General features: G+C 35.6%; 1 protein-coding gene across 1 annotated transcript; it reads right to left on the minus strand.

Moving 5' to 3' along the window:
• Positions 1 to 316: 316 nt before the first annotated feature.
• cdc6 (cell division cycle 6 homolog (S. cerevisiae)) lies at positions 317 to 9,681 on the minus strand. The gene is made up of 12 exons (XM_073826147.1): positions 9,579 to 9,681; positions 7,864 to 8,123; positions 7,515 to 7,784; positions 7,222 to 7,421; positions 6,484 to 6,638; positions 6,254 to 6,360; positions 4,633 to 4,772; positions 4,442 to 4,542; positions 4,290 to 4,360; positions 4,003 to 4,175; positions 3,752 to 3,892; positions 317 to 589 (listed from the first exon to the last, which is right to left on the minus strand). Exons 2-12 carry the CDS (start codon positions 8,102 to 8,104, stop codon positions 500 to 502), a joined length of 1,689 nt encoding a protein of 562 aa, XP_073682248.1. The 5' UTR covers positions 8,105 to 8,123; positions 9,579 to 9,681; the 3' UTR covers positions 317 to 499.
• Between the last annotated feature and the right edge of the window lie 1,160 nt (positions 9,682 to 10,841).

Raw genomic sequence — 10,841 nt, forward strand, 5'->3', positions numbered from 1 at the left:
TGTACTTAAAGAAAAAAAAAATTGTAATCAGTTTATGAAGTTGTGACAATTCAGTTTTTCTTTTTTCATTATAAGTACATGGAGTGTACATTGATATGGAAAAAAGCCTAAAACAGTTAAACATAACATGGGAAAAAATACTTTGAATACTTTTGCAAAGCACTGTAAATTGGCTCAGGATCAAACTTGTGTACATTCTGCTTTATTAAAACTACATTCCCACAAAACCATTACAAAGCTGAAGTACAAAATATAAAAGGCAAGATCTTCAGTTTTGAAACAAAGAAGAATTTGTGCCAGTTTAAGAATGCATATTTAAACAAACAAAAAAAAAAAGGCAAGGCAAAATGTTTGACACAAACATAATAGAAAAATCAACCCTTTTGGATCAAATCATCACTCTTTGAAATAGCACATCTCATTTTAAACAAGACTTTCACGTCTAAGCAATATAAAATATTGAGGGAAAAAGTTAAAAATAATAATAAGTAGTTAAAATCTATGGCAGACCAGCCGCTAATATGCTACCAAGGAGAGTTCGGTCCTTCAAAGCATTCTCGACGTCTCGCTCTTCAATCTTCAGTGAGATCTAGGAAAGAAAAAACAATATTAAAATGTAGACCCTCATTTTGTTATAATGAATTGACAAACTGATCCACTGAAAATCTTAAGGCCCAAGTATACTTTTTCCACTTTTTACCATCTCACACAGCTTTTTAACCCTTGTGCATTGTTTCAATTTACAACCTTTCGTTATGTTTCAGCCACTACTTTAAACTGCTGTAAAAATGTATCAGATAAATATTTTTTTCAAATTTTTTTGCATAAATCTATTAATCAACCTCAGTCCTGCTCAAAAATACTAAATGTTTAAAAAAAATTCAGGATTTTAACTCTTTAATTGCCAAATTCCTAAATGATGTCACTGATTTTGGAAAAAAAAAAACACAAAATTACTAATTTTCAATATAAAAGGTAATTGTGGCCTGGTTTGTTTTTTACCTTTTTAACAGTCTTGGACATGTGAAAGATTAGTAAGAACATTGGCTTTCATGCATTGTTAGTTTTGGCGCAGCATCAGATTTTCTTTTTTTCTCCCTCATTTATTGTTTGTGGCTGTTTTTGCCCCATTGACTTCCATTATAACCACATTTTTTGATTGCAAAGCCATGACACCATATAATGCTGAATTCTTGATTGTTTGTGGTTTTCCCTGTTGGGAAGGGGTCAAATTTGTAAATTGTGCTGTTGATTATCAGTTGGCCCCATTAACCCTTTAGATAGGCCTTTGCAAAAAAAAGCTTAGTTTTACATAGAGTTCTATGGAGTTTAACGGCATATCATAGTGTGCGTGTGTGTATGTGTTTGTGAGCGTGTGTGAGTGTGTGAAAGTGTGTGAAAGTGTATGAGAGTGTGTGTGAGTGTCTGTGAGTGTGAGAGAGACCTCTGTGCACCTTGATACATCTCAGAAAATCAAAAAAAGCACTTCAGCTCTCAGAACTATATGGTAAACAAATACATAAATATACTTTCTTTATTTTTGTTTACTCCATGTTGTTCTGAGAGCTGAGGTGCTTATTTTGATTTTCTCAGGGGTATCAAGGTGCACAAAGGTCTCTCTCACACTTTCACACACTTTCACTCACTTTCACACACTTTCACACACTCAAACACACTTAGACACACTTAGACACACGCACACTATAATATGCCGTTAAACTCCATAGAACTCTATGTAAAACTAAGCTTTTTTTTGCAAAGGCCTATCTAAAGGGTTAATGGGGCCAACTGATAATCAACAGCACAATTTACAAATTTGACCCCTTCCCAACAGGGAAAACCACAAACAATCAAGAATTCAGCATTATATGGTGTCATGGCTTTGCAATCAAAAAATGTGGTTATAATGGAAGTCAATGGGGCAAAAACAGCCACAAACAATAAATGAGGGAGAAAAAAAGAAAATCTGATGCTGCGCCAAAACTAACAATGCATGAAAGCCAATCTTCTTACTAATCTTTCACATGTCCAAGACTGTTAAAAAGGTAAAAAAAAATCCAGGCCACAATTACCTTTTATATTTAAAATTAGTAATCTTGTGTTTTTTTTTCCCCAAATCAGTGACATCATTTAGGAATTTGGCAATTAAAGAGTTAAAATCCTGAATTTTTTTTTAACATTTAGTATTTTTGAGCAGGACTGAGGTTGATTAATAGATTTATGCAAAAAAATTTGAAAAAATATTTATCTGATACATTTTTACAGCAGTTTAAAGTAGTGGCTGTTTTCAGCCACGAAACATAACGAAAGGGTAGTAAATTTGCCCACAGTGTACTGTTGAGTTTTTGAAAAATTTCAAAGCATTTTCCCAAAATATGTATCAAAATAAGATTAGTCACCAAAAATCATTCCATTTGCTTTAACAGAGAAAAAGTTGTGGCCAAATTAAGACTCAACAGCACCCCTCAGTGGACGAAAACGTCCCTAACAACACATAAGGGTTAAGTATGCTCAAGAACAGATGGACAAGTTTGACACATACACAGCACCACCTAGCGGACTCATTCTCTCTCAACATCCATCTCGTGTCTGTGCTGTTGTAGGCCATATAAAAAAAATAAATGAAGGCAATTGCAACTTTTCCTCACAATTCTTACTTTTTTTCCTCAACACAATTGAGTTTACATCTCGCGATTCTGACTTTTCAACTCGCAATTTAAGAGAAGATTATATACTTTTTTCCTCAGAATTAAGAATTTCTCCTCACAACTGACTTTTTCTCTCACTATTGCAATTTTTTCCTCACAATTCTGACTTTTTTTCCCTCATAATTGCGAGTTTCTCACAATTTCTTTTTCCTTCTTTTTTGTGGGATATAAATTAAATTCTGAGAAGTCTCAACTCACAATTGCGAGTTTATATCCCACAACTCTTAGAAGAATAAAAAAAAAAGTCAGAATTGCTAAATAAAATCACAACTGTAAATTAAATTCTGAGAAGTCTCAACTTGCAATTGCAAGTTTTTATCTTGCAATTCTGACTTTATTTCTCACAATTCTGACTTTATAATTCACAATTCTGAGTTTAGATCTCAAAATTCAGAGAGAGGAAAAAAAAAAAGTCAGAATTGTGAGTTTGTATCATTGAATTCTGAGGAGGGGGGGGGGGGAATTGAGAGATAATTTGCTATTACCTTTATTTTTTATTCAGTGGCTAAAACAGGCTTCCACAGTACACAGACCATCCACACAAACACAATTCAGACTTTTTTTTCTCAGAATTGCGAGTTTGTACATTTATAACAATTGAGAGCTAAATCAGAATTGTGAGATATAAATTAAATTCTGAGAAGTCTTTTTTCTCTTCAAAATTATACTCCCACAACTCAGGAAAAAGAAAAACAAAACAATTTTTTTGTCCTCGCAGTTGTGAGTTATCTTGCAATTTTGATTTGACATTTTTTTTCCTCAGAATTGTGTGCTATAAACTAAGTCAGAATTGTGACTTCATCTCTCGCAATTCTGACATTAATTGGAATTCTGAGGATAAAAAAAAAAATCTGAATTGTTAGAATTTGCAATTACCTTTTTTATTCAGAGCCTAAAACAGGCTTCTATAGTACACAGACCATCCATACAAACACAAAAACTGGGCTGCAACCCTTGCAGAACACGAATTTCTGAAGCACACTTTGGGCTTAAATCGATACGATACAAAAGACATACTATTATTAAATCATAGCTGCTCTTACTTTAGTCAATCGCGCATCCTTGGCCTTTTTGAGTGTGAAGATTCCTCTGCTCTCCAGCAGACTGCAGAGAGACAGACACTCAGTCTGTCCGACACCTCCCACCTGCCTCTGCTTAGACAGCTTACTGTACACTTCACACAGCTGCAGAAACACAAACAGGGTTGTCAGTCCCACTTCTTCCTCAAAGTAACCCGAACACTTATGTTACAGAGTTTGGAGAATTTTCATGTGACGATCAAAGTTTGACTCACCTTGCCCAACTGGACCTCTTTGCTCTTGCCATTACGGACGATTAGAAGCAGACAGCAAACCAGAAGCTTCTGCTGCAAAGGGAAGCTCTCGCCATCCCCGCTGCTGGATGCCATGCGGTCACCATACACCTCAGACAAAACCCGTGCCACTTGAGGAACACTTACTCGTGACACTGCAACAACAAAATAGACGTTCATTTCTTTTTCTTTATAGACAACCTCCCGTGGTAATAACATAGAATGACAATTCTGACCCAGAAAAACCTATTTTGTGGAAATTATAGTACCTTTAGGGTTAACCGCAGGTTCGGATGATGTTTTAGACCTGTCTGATGCTTCCACGATCTCCACAGCCCTCCTGATGGATAAACACAAATGTGAGAACCTCACAAAACTGGCAGTCACACTCATTTTAGCAGTTTAAAACCAGTTCTCTTACCTGCATATGTCGAGCACTTTGCGGGCATCTCCTGACACAGCTGAAACCTTTCTTGCACAGAACTGAACTGCTGCTGCATCCAGAACACCTTCGCCTGATACCTGAATTCACATGAGCACACCAATGTGTTACTACCTCAGAATGAGATTTTGGATAAGTACAGAGAACAGAAAATATGTGAGTAGGCATACCTGTGTGAGCCGGTCTTGGACGATTGCATTGAGCTCCTCACGACTGTAAGGAGGAAAGTTGAGCAGCTTGGGTCTGCAATGTGGTTTGGCTTGCAGTCTGGGCAGAATACGGTCCGTCAGGTCCAACGCGTTAGCAATACCTGAGGGGACAAAGTTCACCGGTAAGCAGACATTCAAAACAATTGGCTTTGTATAGATTGTTAGCAGAAGTTAAAGGGATAGTTCACACAGAAATGAACACTCTTGTCATTAATTAATCAGCCTCATGCTGTTCTAAACCTGTAAGACCTTTGTTCTTCTTTGGAACACAAATAAAGGTATTTTAATGAAATCCAAGCTTTCTAACCCTGCACTGACAGCGACGCAACGGACACGTTCAAGACCCAGAAAGGTAGTAAGGATATCATTAAAATAGTCCATCTGACATTGTGGTTCAAATGTAATTTTATGAAGCTACAAGAACATTTTTTTTTTGTACAAAGAAAAAAAATATGACTTTAGTCAACATGTCAGTCTTCCATGAGAATTCCATCAAGAAATTGTTGAATAAATTCCTTATTTCTGTTTTCTTTGCATATAAAAAGTATTCTTGCAGTTTCATAAAATTAAGGCTGAACCACTGATGTCACATGGACTGCTTTAATGAGGTCCTTTTAATGAGCGTTTTAATTTGATTGATTCCGATTCTTCTTATTTCCTAATTCCGATTCCAAAAAACATTAAAAAGTTTTAAGTCAAACCTTTAGGTGTCAAACGTATTTATTCTGTCTTTTGCCTAAGGTTTTAGCAAAAATTACCACAGAAAAAAAAAAAAAAAACTAGACTAATATAAATATCAAACGTTAAATTGTTAAAGACAAGTAATAAAACAGGAACAAACAAATCAATTAGCAATAGCATAAACAAATAAAACCGAACAAATGTCAGGTACAGAAATTAAAGTTTAAAAAACGCTGCATAGTTGTATTTTCATAAATAAAATATTGATTAATCCTCATTAAATTTATAAAATATATTCAGTCAGTTACTGATGATTTTCTTTTGTTTTGTTTTTTGTTTTTGTCTCTTTAACACCGAACACAGATCTAAAAATACTGTTACACATTTGTTTTCTTTCTCATCTGTATACGTTCACTCAAGACAAAAATGCTGTTTATGAGGATATGCTGACATATTTCGTGCATACGGGTCAATATATGTGAAAGAGAAGTCAGTTCCGGACTGGAACAACCTTTTCTGCAGTGGAAATGCGCGGAACGGTTCAAGAACGGACACAGATCGGGAACCAGCATCGCTCCATACTCGCTGCACGCAAACAGTGTGCAAGTTCTTTTCCTTTCTGCACTTAGTTTAAAAATCACATCGAAATGCATGCGTCTTATCGAATACCCGGTTATTGGAAATTTCCACTTTGGAACCGGTTCTCGATACCCAACCCTAGTCCTTACTACCTTTCTGGGTCTTGAATTTTTGTTGCGTTGCTGTCTATGTAGGGTTTGTGTTCCAAAGATGAAATCTTAAGAGTTTACATGAGAGAAACGAATGCCATTCATTTTTATTCTTGGGTGAACTATCCCTTTAAGTGCACAAATTTGGAGAGATAAACGCATGACGATCTTACCAATGAGACAAACACGAGAGTTGGGCAGGTAAGGCCACTCAAAGATCGTGTAGAGAACCTCCTGAGATTTGCTATCCAACTGGTCCATCTCATCGAGAACCAACAGGCTGTTGCACACAAAAAGACCAGAGTAAGAATTACTCTCGTTTGAATGAGACTACAAAAACTGACCTTGGTCAATGTACATGAGTTAAAAACCTGAAATGGTTTATGCAAAAAAGCTGACTTACACAGCGGGCCCAGAACTAGTCAGAAGTTTCTCCAGCCGAGCCTCGCTGTTGCCCTTTGGGACCCCGAGTCTCTCTCCCAGCATTGGAAAGATAGCATGTGAGCTTCGCAGATTCATACAGTTGATGACCACAGTCTGAACACCTTTCAACAGAGCCTGGAAACAAGAGAAGACGACAATAAGAACCATAGTTTTTTTGTAAAATGTAATGTTCATGTTACAATTACAATCTTACCAATTAAGAGTTTTAAAAGTAAGCTGATGTATAGCACCATTCAAAATACTGCGGTTTGAATGATTTTTATAATATATTTTTAAAAGAAGTCTCCTATGCTGACCAAAGCTGCATCTATTTAATAGCACATGTTAAAGTTGTGTTTTTGGTCTTTACACACAAAAAGTATTCTCGCAGCTTCATAGCGGTTGAACCCCTGATGTTACATGGACTATTTTAACAATGTCCTTAATACCTTTCTGGGCCTTAAAAGTGTCCGTTGCGTTGCCGTCTACGCAGGTTCAGAAAGCTTTTGGATTTCAAAACAAAATCTTAATTTGTTTTGAAGATGAACTAAGGTCTCATGGGTTTGGAACGATGGTGAAGCATGAGTAACTAATGACAGAATTATTATTTTTGGGTAACTATCCCTTTAATGCATCTTGCCTTACTGACCCCAAACTTTTAAACAGCAGTGCATTTTATTTTAAAGTTACAAACCCTTATATTTTCTCTCGAGCTCACCTTTTGTTCCTGGAGGACACAGTTCAGACAGGCGGTCTTGCCTGTGCCAGGAGCACCAGAGATATAAAGGCTGGAGGGTTTTTCTGTCACCACATGGTTTTCCAGGAAAGAGACAATGGCAGCTCTTTCTGCCTCACGAGACAGAAGACGTTCGGGTACTGCAGTGTGAAGCGCCTGCTTTATGCTCTGATAACCTGATTCTGAAAGAAACAGACCAGATCAAAAATATAGGTTACTTATCAAATACCAGAAATTTAAGCAAACAACACTCAAAGACACTGAAGAAAACATACTTTTCACAGGAAAGAATCGAGTAACAGGGAGCTTTCCCTCTTTACGTGCGATTGGGCTGGCGCAAGGGGTCTCCTGCAGCCGTTTTGGCGATGGTCGCGAAATAGGAGACAGGGGAATTTTCGGTGATGATGGTGTGGGACGTGGAGGTGAGGAGAAGACTGGATTGTTCTCATTAAAGGACAGTTTACGAGGGGAGCACAGAGGAGCGCAGCGCTGCTTTGGAGGAGAGCCAAGCATAGAAGCCGGGAGGTTACAGCCATTCTCATCACCTGAAAAACAAACACAGGACGTTATAAACAAAAGAATGCGACATCCATGAAGGTTGTTTAAAGGTGATGGTTTACACACCTGTACGCTTGCGGGGACTCAAGGGCAGCCTTTCAGACAGAGAGGTGTTTTTCAACACCGAATTCCTGGGAGACAGACAGACACCAAGTGAATCTCCCACATTTGGCTTTCTCGGGGACAAAGGGGTGGACTGAACATCCACCGCATTCTCAGAGGAGATTTTAGGTCGAGATCCCAATCTGGAAGACTTTCTTCGGGGGAACTGAAGGGTGGGCTGATTCTGTGAGCGAGTGCTGGGCATTTTTACTTTAGAACCAGATCTGAAAGAAAAAGCAGTGATCACTTAGTTTACAGTAAACCTTTAACCCTTGTTCATCCCAAAAAAAAAAAAAAAATAATAATAATAATAATAATAAAAAAATAAAAAAATAAAAAATAATTAAATAAATAAATAATAAATAAAATAAATAAAATAAATAAAAAATAATTAAATAAAAAAATAATTAAATAAATAAAAAATAATAATTAAATAAATAAAAAATAATAATTAAATAAATAAATATATATTACACATAGGTGCAAGATGCACATGTCCAAAAACTGTCATAAAAATATGATTTTTTAAATATTTTTTTCCACTTTCACTGATGTCAATTTTTTTTAACCAGCATCTGTTCTATCCATAGATACCAAACATTTATTAATTTTCAGAATTGTAATGCTTTAAATGCTGGTTTGTTTGCATAATGCCACAGGTGTTTATGAAAAAATGAAATAGTTTTTTCTTTGCTTATTAGATTCTTGGGTGTGTCAGTGATGAACAACATTAATTTTGAGGCGTTTATATTTTTATGTAGTGTTAGATTTGAAAAAAAAAAAATGGTAAAAATGTAAAATTTGAAGCCTTGTCGATAGAATGAATGCTTATTAGCAACAAATTTTATTCAAATGGCCCTGGGTTTTAAAAAAATGCAGTTTTAATGGGTTTCAATGTGAGTGTGAGTATTTTTTTGTATGCAGGGTAAAATTGATTTTTTTTTTTTTAATGAGGGTGAAATATTGCAATTTCAATCAAAATAAATACCTAAGCCAAAATGTATGCAGTTGGCATTAACACGCACACTTATAACAAAAAACTAAACTGAAATGGACAAAAATGTCCATAAGGTCACACAAGGGTTAATGCACAATAGCTTGTAGAGTCAGATCTACTAATTCGATTTAATAATCTGTAGCTTTGAGAGGGAAACTGAGATAACCCTTCAAGAATTTAGCAAGCAAGTGTAGTTTTTCCTGCAGACTCTGATGCTTTGAGGTGTGAGTCATTAACAAAGCCATACTAACCTAAAACCCTGTTGGGGGTTGGTTGTAGTTAACAGTATCAAGTCTGACAACAAAGACTTAATACATTTTGTGTAAAATCAACCATCAAATATCAAGCAAAGTAAAGTAATTCCTTTCAATTTCGCGGTTTGAACCTACAGGAACTTTGTGATTACTACTTTTATTAATGCTTCCTGTTGGTTCTATTTCACTAAGATTAACGTTACCAAGCTGCAAAATAAGTACATTAAATAAATGTTTTTATTTGTTGCAAAAACACTTGTGGATGTCTAACAAATACTGTAAGTTAAATTCTAAGCAAGCTGCTGTGTCATTTGGCGCCCAGCTGTTTGTTCACACGCACATAACAACACTAAATAGAAGTAATCTTAATCTTTAAAATACTGCACAATCTTTTAAGAAGTATAAAACGAATATATTTAATGTCTTACCTGAATAAAGCTGAATTAGTGTTGAAAACCGCAATAATAATCACAAGTTGTAGGTCTCTCAGAGTCAGCTCCTCAGCACACTCACTTCCCCGCCGTCAAACTAGCGCCAAATGTGCTGCGGTGACCTCCTTCTCTGAACAGCTGACGCTCTGGCGTGTGACGTGGATCTCATGACAACGCATTTCATTGGCTGTTGGAGTTCCTTTTGGTTGTATGGAACCAATAGGATTCTTAGCCCCTTCCCCCACTGGCTTGACTGTAAAGGCGGGTATTTCTTTGTTGGTATTTTGGCGGAATAAATTTCCCGGGAAATATTAAGAAAGCGTTTCACACTTATCTGCAGGTTTGCTGTATAAATTGAAGGGAAATATCTACTTTTGATATTTATTTTAATCGAACTGGTGTACACCTGGTTTTCACAGTGACAGGTTCATTTCTGTCTCGTTAACAGAAGACACACATAGTGTAATGTCTAGAAACTAAATAAATGCAGCATTTTTCATATTTATTTTTATTTATTTATTTATTTTTTCCATTTTACGATTCCTAGACAAAATCACTTGCCTGTGATCAAAGATAGTGAGAACTGATGTTGGGGATTACAGCCAAATTTGTGCAAAAGTATTAGTTCTTCAACAGCTTTAACTAAATGTGGGCCTGAAATTAAGGAAAAGACAAGATAATTGGTAAATCTGCTAAAAAAGACAGACAAATTCATCCAAATAAAATAAATTGTTTTATATATTTCAAAACACAAATGTATCAACATTGTTGGGAAGGTTATTTTGGAAATAGGCTGTAATAGGCTACCGATTAAATTTCCCTATTTAAAATGTAATTTAAAAGTAGTGTAACTATTTCAATTGCTTTAGAGGTAATGTAACATTACATTTGATTACTAAATTTCTAAGGAATGTTTTCAACTGTTAATCCTTTTAAAAACTTTTTAAGCAGGCAGGTTTACCTTACAGTAGCACTCAACACTAATAACTGTCAATTTGACAAAATCCTTCATCACTTGAATTAAGATTATAGTAATTTAATTTTAAAACACAGCCACCACAAAATCTTTAGCACCTCTGTCTAACTCCTGAAACATTGGTGTCTCTTATTTTAAAGCAGTCAATGCCATTTGGGAAATAAATCAAAATATTTACATGTAACCCACTTTGTAATTGTAAACATTTTTAAAAGTAACTGTAATTTAACTATATATGTTATTGCTCAGTAACTGTAACAGATTAGTTAAATGTCATTTATAAT

The sequence above is a fragment of the Garra rufa genome, chromosome 20 (assembly GCF_049309525.1).
Source record: "Garra rufa chromosome 20, GarRuf1.0, whole genome shotgun sequence".
Lineage (NCBI taxonomy): Eukaryota > Metazoa > Chordata > Actinopteri > Cypriniformes > Cyprinidae > Garra > Garra rufa.

Excerpts from the sequence above, each read along its gene's own strand:
- cdc6 (XM_073826147.1), bottom strand. The coding sequence starts at position 8,104 with ATGCCCAGCACTCGCTCACAGAATCAGCCCACCCTTCAGTTCCCCCGA. Across the intron at positions 7,422-7,514 it reads TCGATTCTTTCCTGTGAAAA|AATCAGGTTATCAGAGCATA; the intron begins GTATGTTTTCTT and ends TGTTTCTTTCAG. Across the intron at positions 3,893-4,002 it reads AAGAGGTCCAGTTGGGCAAG|CTGTGTGAAGTGTACAGTAA; the intron begins GTGAGTCAAACT and ends GTGTTTCTGCAG.